This window comes from Hemitrygon akajei, chromosome 22 (assembly GCF_048418815.1).
Source record: "Hemitrygon akajei chromosome 22, sHemAka1.3, whole genome shotgun sequence".
Lineage (NCBI taxonomy): Eukaryota > Metazoa > Chordata > Chondrichthyes > Myliobatiformes > Dasyatidae > Hemitrygon > Hemitrygon akajei.
In genome coordinates this window covers 33,248,707-33,264,779 of record NC_133145.1, presented here as the reverse complement: position 1 = coordinate 33,264,779, position 16,073 = coordinate 33,248,707, and the positions used below count along the sequence as shown (strand labels likewise).

General features: G+C 39.8%; 1 protein-coding gene across 4 annotated transcripts in view; it reads left to right on the top strand.

The window, feature by feature from the left end:
• The window catches only part of LOC140714607 (phosphoinositide 3-kinase regulatory subunit 6-like), a 104,050-nt gene that overhangs the window by 25,636 nt on the left and 62,341 nt on the right, over positions 1-16,073 (top strand). For 2 of the 4 annotated variants that reach the window (XM_073025946.1, XM_073025947.1), the window contains exons 2-4: positions 7,740-7,893; positions 14,400-14,483; positions 15,226-15,333. In XM_073025946.1, coding sequence (XP_072882047.1) covers positions 7,881-7,893; positions 14,400-14,483; positions 15,226-15,333 — 205 coding nt within the window. In that variant the 5' untranslated portion in view covers positions 7,740-7,880. Of the gene's footprint in view, positions 1-7,739; positions 7,970-14,399; positions 14,484-15,225; positions 15,334-16,073 lie in introns of all 4 variants that reach the window. The other 2 variants (XM_073025949.1, XM_073025948.1) reach the window with 2 other exon arrangements.

Genomic DNA, 16,073 nt, shown 5'->3' with positions numbered 1-16,073 from the left:
AATGAAGGCAAGGCAGTGGATATTGTTTATTTGGACTTTAGCAAGGCACTTGACAAGGTCCTGCATGGAAGGTTGGTCAAGAAGGTTCAGTCACTTGGCGTTCAAGATAAGGTATAAATCAGACTGGACATTTGCTTCATGGGAGAAGCCAGAGAATGGTAGTAGATGACTGGTCGCCTGTGGCAGTGGAGTGTCACAGGGATCAATAATCTAGCTGATACTGTGGTTAGAGGAAACAGCAGGTTTCTGGATGGCACCAAGATTCGGGATGTAATGGACAGAGAGGAAGACTATTAAAGCTTGCTGTGGGATCTGAACCAGCTGGAGAAATGAGCTGAGAAATGACAGATGGAATTTAATATAGACAAGTGTGAGGTGTTGTACATCTGTAGCACCGACCAGGTTAAGTCTTGTATGCTAGAGACTTAGGAGCCATATCAAATCTCCTCAAACACCAAATGAAATACAGTCACCGGTGTGCCTTCTTCAGTGTGTTGGGCCCTGGGTAGAACCTCTGAGATGTTAACACCCAAGAAATTGATGCTGCTCACCCTTTCCACTACTAACCTCTCAATGAGGACTGATGTATGCTCTCCCAACCTCCCCCTCTTAGTCTGCAGTCATTTCCTTGGTTTTGCTGACAATGAGTGCAAGGTTGTTGTTGTGACACCACTCAACCAGTCAATCTATCTCAACAGTGGTGCCATCGGCAAATTTGTAGCTGACTTCTGAGCTGTGCCTAGCCACACAATCTTGAGTGTAGAGCCCTAAGCCAAGCTAATCTCCTTGAGATGCACCTGTGTTGTTTGTGAGTGAGGAGGAGATGTTATTACCGATCCATACTGACTGTGGTCTCCTGATGGGAAAGTCAAGGATCCAATTGCAGAGGGAGGTACGGAGGCCCAGGTTTTGAAGCTCATTGATTAGTACTGAAGGGATAATGGCGTTGAATGCCAAACTGTAATTGATAAACAGCAGCCTGCCATATGAATCTCTTCAGTTGCTGTTATGGAGCCAAAAGCTAACAGTCTACATGATGGAAAGTTTGAATCCACATTTCAGATTTGAAGAGATTCACCTTGAGTGAATACTCGAGAGATTGATGTAGTGAACAGCATTGTATAATAATATATGACAATGACAAAACAGAAATGATATTTGCACTTGCTGAAGTTTCCATCCTTTGTTTTGCAACAAAGTGCTTGTAGAATTTAAGGAAAGGCTGAAAGGATAGAACTTTGTGGCATGTGTAAATTATGAAAAACTCTGTAGGACATGACCAGCATGTTCACTAATGGTGATCTTGCTGAATTCTACAAAATTCTGACGGGGCTTGACAGGGTTGATGTTTCTAACACTGAAAACTGAGCTTAGAACATGTGTCGTAGTCTCCAATTAAAGGAACCAGCCATTCGGGATGCAGAAAATAAATTCTTGTTATGATTGTACTACATCGGTGAGGCCACACCTGGAGTACTGCACACAATTTCAGTCTCAAGTTTTAGGAAAGCAGATATGAGCATTGCAGGCAATCTGAGAGGTTCACTAAGCTAACTCCTGGGATGAGAGAGCTATTACATCATGAGCAGGTAAAGAAATTAGGTGTCTATCCATCACAGACTAGAAGAATGAGAAGTGATTGTACTAAAGCATATATCTTGGGGGAGAGTGGGGGGTAGGATGAGAGAAATATGAATGAGGGTCAAGTTTGGGGAGGGAGGGGCAGACACTTGAAACAGGTGTGTAGGTACTTCTCACAGAAGGTGGATTTGTGGAATTATTTACACAAGGGATTGTGGAGACTAAATTACTTAGAGGTATTTAGAAGAAGTAAAGACATTTTTGAAAGATTAAAGAATCGAGGTTTATGGGGATTTGGCGCTGAAGAAGAGATGAGGTCTAGAACTGATCAGCCATATGCTGACTAGCAAGGCAGATTGCAGGGCTGTTGATAAATGGTACTGAGGTAAAAGATCAGTCATAATATAACAGCATGGCAGAGCACACGCAATGAACTGAAAGTTCTATTCTTGTTTCTATTTCTTATGTGGCTATGTTCATTACAAGTAGAACTGAAGGTTCTTAAAATGTTTAGAACAAGAACATTAAGGTACTGACAATCGAATCCAGTTTATTTACAACAGGAGAAAATCTGCAGATGCTGCAAATCCAAGCAACACACAAAAAATCCTCCAGCATTCTGTGTGTGTTTCCAGTTGATTCAAAGAGATTCAGCTGTAAGGAGCTTGCAAAGACCTCAGCAGTTGGCTTACACAGTGTCATTTATTGGTAGTCATATTTACATGGTAGAAAAAGCAAAGAATGGAATTTAATTGGTACATGTTCCATTATTATCAATGCGAAGATTTAGATATACTGTATGTGTCGTTTTATTCACTATGAGTTCTAACGCTTGTCTGTAAGATCTGTAAAATGATTTACAGTTTAATCTGAGGTTTGAGAGAAAGGATAATATTCTCATTTCACTGAAAGATTTTCAGGATGCAAAAAAGAAAAATGGGCAATATTTAGTCTCCATATACTCATAAACATTAAAATCTTTTTTTCCCATAAGATCTATATCTGATTGTGTTCTTATTTCATGATGGTCTTCACTATTTTTTCTTATATTTTGGATGTATTATCTTGCTATTTTTCTTGCATTATTTGGCTCCTGTGTAGAGTGTCATTTATAGAATGGAAAACAGTAAGCAAGATAACATCTAATTACTTCATATTCATATATATAACTTAATTTATATTATATATAAGATGATTTATATTACATTATTATAATATCTAATTCTTCTGACATCTTTCCCCTTCTTTACCAGTCCTGAAGAAGGTTCTCGGCTCAAAACGTCAACTGTTTATTCATTTCCATAGACGTTGCCTGACCTGCTGAGTTCCTCCAGCACTTTCCATGTGCTGATCAAATTTATATTGTATTACTTCCAGCAATCTTTCAAAATACTTTTCATCTCCTGCATAAGTTCCATTTAATTTTTAGAGCGATCAGGAGAAAATGGTTTTCTTGTGTCTTTCTAAGATATTTTCTTGTAGCGGGCTAAAAAGTGACATACTTTGTTCATTCCCATCATATATGCTGGGAGCAAACTATATCTTCCTACTATATTTCTGATAGTGAAATAGATTAAGATGATTAATATATAAAAATAAATAAAACAATGTATGTTCTGCATGACTATACAATTGTATATTGATTGAAGAACAAATTATTCTGATTAGTTTTTAAATCTTCAGTATAAGATTCTCTGCAAGGCGGCAGTGGTTGTAATTGACTATTTTTTTTTTGCTTCCAGGTTTATAATCCCAGTATAAAGTAATTACTTCAAGTATTGTTAAAGTTAATTATATCATTTGATGGTTTGAAGTTCACAAAGAAATGGTTAAAACAAACACATTTAAATGAGTATTTTTCTCCAATTATAAGAGATGTAATTAATATTGACAAGATATATTTCTTTTCATTTCTGTTGGCAGGCACTGAGCACCCCAGTGTTGTTTGCTCCAAAGCAATTGCTGCCAAATCATTGCAAAGTAATTGGTCTCTTTTTCCAACTGGGACTTTGGAAGGCCTTTAATGCAGCCATTGTCTGCTGCTATCTGCAAAAATTTCATGGGCAGCAATAAGAGTTCCACAGTCACTGTTCTTTGATGTGGGAAAGTGAAAATATGGTATTGATTCACACATTACCCCCACACCCCTCATTTGAGATTCACCATGAATTTCAGATCTTGTAGAATCTTGCCATTCTTAACCTCGTATACTCTCCATTTCGCTGGACTGAGCCCTTTAGTGAATAAACTTTATCTACATTCATTGAAATTGCCTGACATGATTGACTGAGCATGCAAGCGGCACAGGAAGCAAGGCTTCGGATGTCTCGGCAGGAAAATGGTGCGTGAGTTTAGCCCAGTAACAAGTAGGCGGTCAAGTACAGTATTTTCCATCTCCGTCAAAGTACACCTTCTTTATCTTTCTCCAACTATGTGTGAATCCATCTCCCAGGAAGTTCATATATATGCACTGTCTTAAAGCTACAATATTTCAAAGCCAGTATTAGCAGATGATGTCATGTTTGGTTATAAATGAAGTCTGCAAATGCACAATAATACCTTGAATATCTTTGTGAAGAATAGTGTTTAAGCTATAAAAGTAGCCCTTTTAAGTAAGGATATTATTAGAGGCAAGCAGTGTTCCAGTCCACACCAAATAATCAGAATACTTTCAGATAATTTTTTATTGTTCATTGAGGTCTGAACCAGGAGAATTTTCTTATTCTGTTTAAATTCTGTGGAAGTAATGGCATTTGCATCAATGTTACATATAAGACCTCAGTTAATATCTGACTTGAAAGATAGCACTTCTGGCAATAATGTATTGCCTCAGGACTGCACAGATGCATCAGCACAGATAGTGGTAACAATGGTGATGAACTAACAACTTTCTGACTTGTGAGCATGCAATACCAACAAGCAAAACCAACACCCCAGTGTGGAATTTTCAGCTGACATTGTTTCAAAGAACATCTCTAAACCTCTTCCTGTTTTGTCACCCAATTAGCCCCCCCATCCCCACACACACAGTGCTTCCACCCCCCCATCTGGACTATTTCAATTCTTTTCTTTATAATTCATTTTACTTTTTGGATGTTAATCGTTACTCGGAATTATTCATAATTCAGACAAACTTATGCTCTGATGTAAATGGTGGAGGAACTCAACTGGACAGGCAGCATTTATGGAAAAGAGTAAACAGTTGGTGTTTCGGGCCAAGACCTTTCATCAGGACTGGCAAAGAAGGGGAGAAATCAGAGTAAGAAGGTGGGGGGAGGGGAGGAAGGTGGTAGGTGACGGGTGAAACTGGGAGGGGGGAGGAGTGAAGTAAAGAGCTGGGAAGTTGATTGGTGAAAGAGATGAAGGGCTCGAGAAGGGTGAATCTGACAGAGATCCAAGGAATAAAGGGAAGGAAGTGGAGCACCCAAGGTAAGGAGATAAGGTGAGAGTTGGAAACGGGAAGCGGGGGGGGGGAAACAATTACTGGAAGTTAGAGAAATCAATGTTTGTGACATCAGGTTGGAGGCTACCCAGATGGACTATGAGGTGTTGCTCCTCCAACTGCAGCGTGGCCTCATTGCAGCAGTAGAGGAAGCCAAGAACTGACATGTTGGAATGGGAAGCAGAATTGAAATGGGTGGCTACCAGGAGATCCTGCTTGACCCACCTAATCCCCTCTGCGCCAGAGATACTGACCTAGATCCACCAATCTCGCTTCAAAGCTGAACTGAAGCTCCATCCCAGACAACATCCCAATGGATCTCATCTGCATCCCCTCCAGCACTATCACTTCCTTCCTAATCCTTGGTGACCAGAAAGCTTAAAATTGCTCCAGATGATATCTTACCAAGGTTTTATAACATTGGACCATATCCTCCCTATTTTTTTATTCAGAGCCCTGACTAGTAAAGGCCAAAATCTCACATGCATTACCAATCATACCACCTAACTTTGTTACCTCTTTAAACATCTATGGACTTGTTCCTCTTTTTGTGCCTCTTTTGTTCTCTGTTCCTCTTTTGTTCCTCAGTGCTCCTCAAGACCCTTCCATTCATGATGTATGTCCTAGCTTCATAAGTGCTTTTAAAATGCATCATCTCACACATTTCTGGATGAACCTCATCTGCGATTTCACCAACACATCAATTTCTCTACCATCCACACTATCAACAACTCCACCAATCTTTGTTAAGCTTGTAAATCGCTGATCATACCCCCCTGATCTACATTCATATCATTCCTGCTTATTATGAGCAGTAAGGGTCCGAGAAACAATCTTCGTGGGACACATCATGTCATTCGTATCTAATCATTTAAAACAATCCTTTCCCATCATCCTCTAGATCCTATCATGTTTGGATCCAGCTTGACAACTTGCCATTGCTTTCATGGGCCTTAACCTTTTGAACTAGTCTACTGTAACTAAATTCCATGTAAAACATCTACTGCCCTTGGACCACTTTGTTACATCTTCAAAGAATTCAATCAAAGTGAAATCAGACTTGATTTGTCCTTGATAAAGCCATGTTCACTGTCTGTGAGTAGCTCCTTCCTTTCCAAGTGATCTTTTATTTCCCTCATAATTTTTTCCAGAATCTTCCCTTGCCAAGCTTTTTTTCTGCTGCCTTTCTTGAAAAGGGAGACAATGTTTGCTATCATCTGTTCATTCATTTGTGTCCAGTGAAGATTTAAAAATGTCAAGAAGATCCCCATCAATCCCACATCTCCTGCTCTAGCTTAGGATAAATCTCATCTGGTTCTGGGGGTTTAATCAAACCTGAAGCTTGCCATGTGTTCAGGAACCTCTTCTTCATGGCTCTGAATCCCTTGTTGAAAACAGCTCAAATTTTATCATAATAAGCAAGATGGTGTAAATGTTTCTCAACATAAAGCAGAACTAAAGACAAAGTGACACCCTTGTCAATTCATTGCTGATGGGATCAATTCATCTACAGTTGGAAGGAAATAGTGATGAAGAGGAAACGATGATGCAAGAGAGACTGACATCTCCTAAAACTTCAAATTAGTTCTTACTGTCAGAGTGAGTCATTACTGTAAATAGAGAAAGTCATAATATCTTGGAATCCACTTTATGCAAAGCAATCTCCATCAAAAAGAAACAGGATGAAGAACAGATCGGTTGAAAGATTAATATTGTTGAGAACTTCGGACAGTCTATCCAAAGTTACATGATCCTTTACATCCAGTCGAGAGAATAAAAGAGATTTCAGTTTAATAGTTGGCCATTTCCTTTCTTTAAAGAATCTTCTAATATTCGCCATTTTCTTTCATATTGTTCTGTCAGGTTGTAAATGTTTCGCCTATTGTATTTAGAGTAATAAAATAAAAGACAATTATTAAACAAAATAACTATGGATTGTTGAGTAGTTGTTCAGATCCATTTTAATTTCTGAAGTTAACAGATTTCAGTTTTCTCCTTGCTTTTCTGATCCAGAATGCAGTCTAGCTTTTTTTGCTACGTATAAAACCAAACTATCAGTTACTACAGTTCAAGCAGCATCTATAGAGAGGAATAAAAAGCCAACGTTTCAGGCCAAGATCTTTTGTTAGGGGTTTAAAGCTCGTTAGAGATGAAGATGAAATTATAAATTGAAGAATTTGAAGAGCAAATTTCTTATCAGGTAATTTAAAGATTGAGTAGGAAGTATCCCTAATGTCCCAGTTATTTAATGTGAAAGTCATGCCTATTTCAATCCCAATCCAAACAGAGTGACAGAGATTTGAAGCCAGTTCGGCAATTTTTTATGCCATGCCCAAGATTTCTATGGCATCATTGCGTAATAGTGAGCTCATTTCTTCCTACACATGTGGGAAAAACCATACAGAAATGTGTAGTTTTCACTTCCCCACCACCAACTTCCTGTGTAGTGTACTGAGGACTGTATAGTTGTACAATACTGTAGACCTTGCTGAGGTATTTCCCTGTAAAACCTGGCAATTTATTCTGCAGTTATATGCTTGCTATCATTTTGTATGTACCCACACAAAACAACAAGATTATGTTGCAAGGAATATTTCATATAAAAACGGTTCTGACTACTGAAATTAAATGTGTGGGTTAACAGCTAGTCTTACTTCAGACGTACACTATATGCAAGCACTATGCCAAAATAAAAATGTTTGTTCTTATTTTGTAGGTTGCACACTAGGACAACGAAACTAAGCATAGACATCTTCTGGATGCACAGTCACAAATGTACAATAACAGGGAAAACTAAGCATTTGGACCATTCTATGTTGCTACTTGATTGCACTGAAAACACTAGCAGCACCTTTACATGGAGTCAAGAGGTCTGTTCAAGTGAAGTTTGGCTCACATAAACTGTTACTTGCTGTATGAAATCTGTTGCTGTGCTTAACTGATACGGTTAGTCCCTTTAAATTAGATTTCTTTTATAGAACCCGATGAGTCAGATTGAATATATTTTCACCCTGATAATTAAATGTTGATTCTTGGTAGGATGACGGGTACACTTTAAATGGAGTAATTAATGTATGAAAAACTTGGGTTAGTCTAGAATATTTCTGAGGTCGTTAAGGGACCTTAACGACCTCAGATTATGTGAGATTTGCAGAGCATATTATGTGTTACAATATGGAGTCTGAACTGAACAGAATATGCTAAGGTTCCTGAGAGTTGTTTATGTTATATCATTGGAGGGGGATGTTGCTCTAAATGATACATGATACTTCTGTTTATTTTTTCAACAAGGAAGTGTTATGAGGTAGGTGCATTATAATTATCATTTCAAGAGGACTAGAATATGAAAGCAAGGAGGTAATGCTGAGGCTTTATAAGGCATTGGTCAGACCACACTGGGAGGGGCATTGTGAGCAGTCTTGAGCTGAATATCTAAGTAAGAGGTGCTGGTATTGGAGAGAGTCCAGAGGAGGTTTATGAGGGTTATCCCAGGAATGAAAGGATTAATGTGTGAGGAGCGGTTGATGGTTCTAGACCTGGATTCAAGGTAGATTAGAAGAATGAAGCCTACAGACTATCGAAAGGTCTAGGTAGAGTAGATGTTTCCAATAGTGGGAGAGTCTAGGACCAGAGAGCACAGCCTCAGAATAGAAGAACATCCCTTTAGAATAGAGATGAGGTGTAATTTCTTTAGCCGGAGGATAGTGAATCTGTGGAATTCATTGGCATAGATGGCTGTGGAGACCAAATCATAGGATATATTTAAAGCAGAGATTGATAGTTTCTTGATTAGTAAGGGTGTCAAAAGATACAAGGGGAAGGCAGGAGAATGGGTTGAGAAGGAAACTAAATCAGCCATGGCGGATTGGGAAACAGACCTAATGGGCTCGCATGTCTTATGGTCTTATAATTTAGCAACCTTGTAAGATATTCTGGATCCTTTTCTTGGTAAGTGGTTGTCAGAACTCAGGATATTTCACTCTCTGCTTTGTCATCATAGTTCTCATAAAATTAGTGCAGCTGTAACATATCACGGAACTTTATGTACAGACAGTCCTCAGCTAATAGATGGGTTCTGTTTTTATCGGAGTCCGAATTAGTTTTATCTGTAAGTTGAAAAATTCAGAGAATTGTGTTCCCTGTGATCTCAGAACTCGAACAGTCTTTTACATTGACCTACTAAGGATGTGGATGGTACATGGATTTAATTTCAGCATTGCTTTCAAAGATCAGGCATGGAAATAACTAGCAGAACTTCCCCTTCTGTTTGTGAGATTCAATGGACACAAACTCAGAATCAGTATCAGGTCTAATATTACTGACATACAGTATGTCATGAAATTTGTTGATTTGCTTCTGCAGTACACTGTAAACCATAAGTTACTATATATTACAATAAAAAGTTAAACTAATAAGTAATACAAAAGAGGAATAGTGAGGTAGCGTTTATGGTTTCATGAACCATTCAGAAATCTCACGGCAGAGGGGAAGAAGCTGTTTCAAAAACATTGAGTGTGCGTCCTCAGAATATGTTACATCAAGTACTGACAAACTTTGTTTCAGCTTTTGAATTTCAAATCCACGGTAAAATACATAGATATAGTGGGCATGTCCCTTGCAGTTGCAGTAAAGCATGGTTGTGAAAATCTGAATCAGGTTTAATATCACCATCATATGTAATAAAATAACTTTATGGCAGCAGTATAACAACATACATGAGAAATAAATGTAGAGAAATAAAACAGAGTTACATTAAGTATATGTATGTCTACTAAATAGATAACTTAAAATAAGTAGTGCAAAAAAAAACAGAAATAAAAAGGTAGCGTTCATGTGTCCATTTTGAAATCGGATGCCAGAGGGGAAGAAGTTATTTCTGAATCACTGAGCATGTGCCTTTAGGCTTCTGTACCTCCTTCCACATAGTAACAGTGTGAGGAAGGCACGTCCTGGGCTCTGGGGACCCTTAATGATGGATGCCACCTTCCCAAGGCATTGAAGCCGTTTTAGATTCTGCCGAGGCTGGTACCCATGATGGAGCTGACTAATTTTACAACTTTCTGCAACTTATTTCACCCTTATGCAGAAGCTGCCCCATACCAGACAGTGATGCAGCCAGTCAGAATCTTCTCCACATATATTTGTAGAAGTTTTCATGCGCTTCAGTTGATAAACCAAATCTAGTCAAACCTGTAGCTAAATATAGCCACTGTTTGCCTTCCTTATAGCTGCATCAGTATGTTGTGTCCAGGTTAGGTCTACAGAGATACTGACACCCAGCAAATTGAAATTTGTTTCTCGGCAGCAATACAGTGCAAAAGATTTTTTAAAAACTGTAAGTTACAATGAGCAATACATGAAAAATAAATAATGCAAATAGAGAGAAAAATAGTGAGGTAGTGTGTATGGGTTTCGTGGACTGTTGAGAAATCTGATGGCAGAGTGGAAGAAGCTGTTTCTAAAGCATTTAATGTACATCTTAAGGATCCTGTATCAACTCACTGATGGATGTAATGAGAAGGGGGCATGTCCCGCGTGATGAGTGTATTTAATGAATGGATGCCGCTTTCTTGAGACGCCATGTCTTGAAGATGTCGTCATTCAGGGCAGGGTGGTGCCCATGATGTAGTTGACTGAGTTTACAACCCTCTGCAGCTTTTTTCAGGTCTATGGACTGGAGTCTCTCCAGGCAGTGATGCAACCATTTAGAAAGCTCTCCATGGTATGTTTGCAGAGATATGTTAGTCTTTGGTGACATAACCAAATCCTCTCAAACTCCCAACGAAATATAGCCACTAATGTGCTTCTTCATGATTTCATCTATTTGAGATGTTGATGCTTAGGAGCTTGAAGCCACTCACCCTTTCCACCGCTGGCCCCTGAATGAGGACTTGCGTATGTTCTCCTGACTTCCCCTTCCAAAAAACCACAACCAGTTCTTCGGTCTTACTGACAAGTGTTGGCACGTGGCCAGGTGGTTAAGGGGTTTGTCTAGTGACCTGAAGGTCGCTAGTTCAAGCCTTGGCTGAGGCTGTGTGTGTGTCCTTGAGCAAGGCACTTAACCACACATTGCTCTGCGATGAAACCGGTGCCAAGCTGTATGGGTCATAATGCCCTTCCCTTGGACAACATTGGTGGCTTGGAGAGGGGAGACTTGCAACTGCTGGTCTTCCTGGAAACTTTCCAAGGCGCAAATCCATGGACTAACGGAGGCCTACTTACTGACAATGAGTGCAAGGTTGTTGTTGCGACACCACTCAACAAGCTGATCTGTCTCACTCTTGTATACATCTTTTGCTTATGGCTTGCTTTGCTCATGGGTTTCAAGATCATTGTGGCCATGAACTTAATGCACTGTCAGATACTTGAAGTGAGCAACTGTCTGAAATCTACAGCTGCACGAAGAAAGTCCTTGAAACTTTGTGTTCCTTGAGAGCAGAATGAGATTCTTTCTCTTCTCATGGAGAGCAGGGAGCAGAGAGAGCAAGTGGTTTTATGTAGGCCACAGGTTTTACACATGATACAGGTGACTTTGTCTTGTGAGCATCCCACATCAACTCTGGGTTCATGTCTACAGCAACTGAGTGTGATTCAGCAATATATCCATCTGATGTCACCACATAGAATGCTAAGTCATTGTCTGGCACCTTGGAAGCAACCATGATACCTTTATTCTGTGGCTGTCTCAGATAAAAAAGATTCCGATAAAGATTCAGTTTATTGTCATTTAGAAACCACAAATGCAATGCAGTTAAAAAACAAGACAACGTTCCTCCAGAATGATATCATAAAAGCATATGACAAAACAGACTACACTAGCAAATCCACATATCGTTTGGCAATCCCCAATCCAGAGTCCGGAGAGGCTGCTGTGTATTAATATTGCGCTACCGTCTTAGCGCGTTCCCCAGAAAGGAGCTCCAAATCCACCAGACAAACAAGACCAAAAACTAAAGCTACAAGACCTGCACAAAACCACATAGTTACAACAGTGCTAACAATAGCATAATTGATAAAAAAAAACAGACTATGGGCACAGTAAAAATAGTCCAAAGATGTTAAAGGACTATAAGTTCAAAAGAAATCACTACACAGTCTGCTCTGCAAGCTGCACTTGTGCTAATGTGATAAAGAAAAGGGTCACAAATGGGAGAGGTGGAGCATCTTGGCCTTGGTGTGAAACCCTCCAGCAAACATGATAAAATCAAGTTCAATGCTGCCTTGAAAGATGGGATGATGCAGGCCATCATCGTGCTTAAATGACAAAGTTATAACCATTCTGGAGGAAGCTCTAGTACTTGGCTGAGCAGATCTTTTGACATTTTCTTGACTGCTGTGTTGGAGCTCTGGGGCTAGAGTCATAAATCGAACAGCTCTGAAATGGGCCCTTTGATCCATCTCATGCATGCTAACTATGACGCCTATCTGCGCCAATGCCATTTGCTCACATTAGGCCTATATTCCTCTATGCCTTTCCTATCCAAGTACCTGCAAGTCTTCCAAAACATTGCTAATTGTATCGACTCCTCCACCTACAGCTGGAGTTCTTTCCAGGTATTCACCTCGATATGAGAAACTTACCCTTGTGACGTCTTTTAAATTTCTCAACTCTCGTCCTCAAACTGTACCCCGTAGTTCTAGATTCTCCCGTCTGGGCAAAAAAGAAATATTCTGTCTATCTGTCCTATATAGGCTGTAAATAATTTTATAAATTATTAATGTTGCTCTAAGACACCTGTGTTCGAGTGAGAATAAATCCAGACATTTGTTATAACCGCGGCCCTGCATTCCAGTCAACATCCGTTTGCAGTTTCTCTACTGCGGCCACATCCTACGTCTTGTGTGCCAACAGGAACTGCACAAAATGCTCTTAAGCGGGGGTTTTGTACAGATGCAGTATGATGTCCCAGCTCTTATACTCAATGCATCAGCCTATAAAGGCAACAGTAGAAAATGCCTTTTTCACTTCCCTGTCCATGTGCTTTGCCGCTTTCAGGGAGATATAGAATGCTGTAAAGATTCCTGGCATTGACTCTATATGACTTACAAGAATTTAATCTTGCAAAGCTCGATAACTGGATTAAATTCTATCCAGCACTGGTTCAGCCAGCTTTCCACGTGAGTTGGGTCCTACTGTATTCTTAGCTAGCTATGACTGTGCTCTATGGAACCACTTGGTTCTCAAACATTGAATCTGACACAACTTCTGTGTCACCTAAGCTTACCAATCATAACTCCTACATTTTCATCTGAATCATTTGTATATTTTTCAAACAACAAAGTTCCCAGATTTAGACTGCACCTCCCTGACAGGAGTGGCTGAATCATGCCGCCATAAAATGCTGACCTGTAGTCCGTGGACCCACTCAGGTTCTCAAACATCGGATCCATTTGTACTGCATTGAAGCAAAGGTAGCAGGTTACAGTGGATTCACAATGTGTTAATGAAGTTACCCATTACTTGCAAGCTGGAAAGACAGATTACAAGTTCCATACAAAGTCCTGTGCAAGATTTAGTGATGGATTTTTTTTAGGCCACATTACATATATTGGCAGACTTCCTGGCACTTTATGGTGCACCCATTTTCCATCTACTATGGGTAGCCCATCAAAATCCTTGCCCCTGCAGCAGAACGAATTTTAAATCTCATCATCCTATGATATGGTTGTGGTGAACTACATATACCTGTCTGGACACGCCCCCTGCTGACTGCTCCTGTGGCCCCTCTCACTGACCATGGCTCCTCCCACAGACCCCGGTATAAAGGTGATTGAGGCCTGAGCCCGGTCCTCATTCTCCAGGATGTAGTATGGTGGTCAACTACTGCTTGTTCTTTCTTCCAGTCAATAAAAGCCGATATCTCGCCTTCACGTCTCAGAGAGAGTTATTGATGGTGCATCAATGGTTAACTCTTACTTTTTTGTTGCACACTACCTGTGTCTATAAAAGAGCAGTTGAGTAGTTAATCACCAACTCTAACCATGGCTTTGTAATGGGCTGTTAGTTTTGAGTGCTAAACTAACAGTATGATTTTCTCTTCACATCCTCTCCTCACTCTTCTGCCGAGAGCCAATGTTGCAGATTCAATAGTAACTTCCAAGAGCAAATTTGATTCTTTCAGGGAGAATACAGTTGAAGGACTGTGGAGTAGGGGAGCCAGAGAACTGTTTCTCAGAGCCAGGCTAGGTACAAGAAGCCAAGATGATTCCTTCTGTCCAGTTGTTTGAAAGTTTTTTTCTGAAGATTTGAAAGCTAAGGTTTAAAAGCACGGCTTGATTTTGTCTTTCAGAGAGAGGAGGAGATTTGTTTGTTTTTTCTCTGCTGATGATGTATTTATGTTATGAAATGATTTTCAATTTAGCTTCTTTGTTACAGTGAAGAATCCGGTGATGAGCACTGGGGCAGTGTGGGAGAAAGCTTGTGCAGGAGAGACAAGGGTATCGCAAGAACATTGCACAAGTAAGTGACTTGAATTTTGATTAGAACCAAGAGAAAATCTGCAGACGCTGGGAATCCAATCAACACATACCTGCTGAAGGGTCTCGGCTGGAAACATCAACTGTATTCTTTTTCATAGATGCTGCCTGGCCTGCTGAGTCCCTCCAGCATTTTGTGTGTGCTGCTTGAATTTTGATTAAATGGTTAGCAAGACCTCTCAAATCCTCAGAGGTGCTCTGCTTTTATACATGAATCCAATAACAATACAATGAGTTTGTGGTTGAGTGCACTCATTGCATTTGAAGGGCTATTACCATGCTATACTTCTAAATAATAAAGATGGTAACACTGGGGAATACTGTCATGATTGGCCTCCTACATTGGACTCCAAACAGAAGGTCGTAATGGAGCAGAGTGATAGACAGAACAACGTTTGTCCTTCAGTCTTAATGAAGAAGTGAATTTTTTTTTTAACTTTATTTTACAATACTCTTAATGAATTGGAACATAGTATCTTAGAGACGCTATAGTAATACAGATTGTGTTGTTCTTGTTTCTCGTTCTCTTCATCTACTTTCTATTCCTATTTCTATTACCTATATCTTATCTATTTTTTCCAATCTATTTTCTAAACATTACCTGATGCTCCAGATCCTTAATGAAAAGAGTCTGACCATTTTCTATTGGTATGAATTCATTTACGTGGCAATTAAACTCTGAGAGATGCAACATATTACAGGGACATCTGTTTTAATTCATTCAGGTGGAAGCTCCAATATCGCAGCCAATGCTGAAGCTGACATCCAGCGCAGCGTGCAAGCAATAATACGGGAACTGGACGAGGAACATCCGGCATTCCAGTGCAGTCGAGGTAGGGGGTTTGTGGTATCTGATTCTTAAAGTCATGATTAATGATTTCAAAGTTAACATCTCACATAGTGGTTATTAAAGCTTAATTCATCAGTTGAAAGCTTAAATGACTACTACAAGGAATTTTTAAGGAAAAAATACTAGTTGATTTGAATGGTAGTTCTATATTCAGAATCAGGTTTAATATCACTGGCATATGTCGTGAAATTTGTTAACATTGCAGCAGCAGTACATTGCAATATATACTAGAAGAAAAAAAGGTAGTGAGGTAGTGTTCATGAGTTTTTTGTCCATTCAAAAATCTGATGGAAGAGGGGAAGAAGCTGTTCCTGAATTGTTAGGTGTGTGCCTTCAGGCTCCTGTACCTCCTTCCTGATGGTAGCAATGAGAAGAGGGCACATTGGGGTGATGAGGGTCCTTAATTATGGATGCCACCTTTTTGAGGTATTGCTCCTTGAACATGTCCTGGATGCTGGGGAGGCTAGTGCCCAGGACATCAGATGGAGCTGACTGAGTTTACAACTTTCTGCAACTTATTTTGATCCTGCGCAGTGCCCCCTACCCCATACCAGATGGTGATGCAACCAGTTACATTGATCTCCACTGTGCATCTGTAGAAATTTGCGATTCTTTTTTGGTGACGTACCAACTCTACTCAAACTCCCAATGAAATATAGCCACTGTCGTGCCATCTTTGTAACTGCATCGATATATCTCAGATCAGGATAGATCCTGAGACGT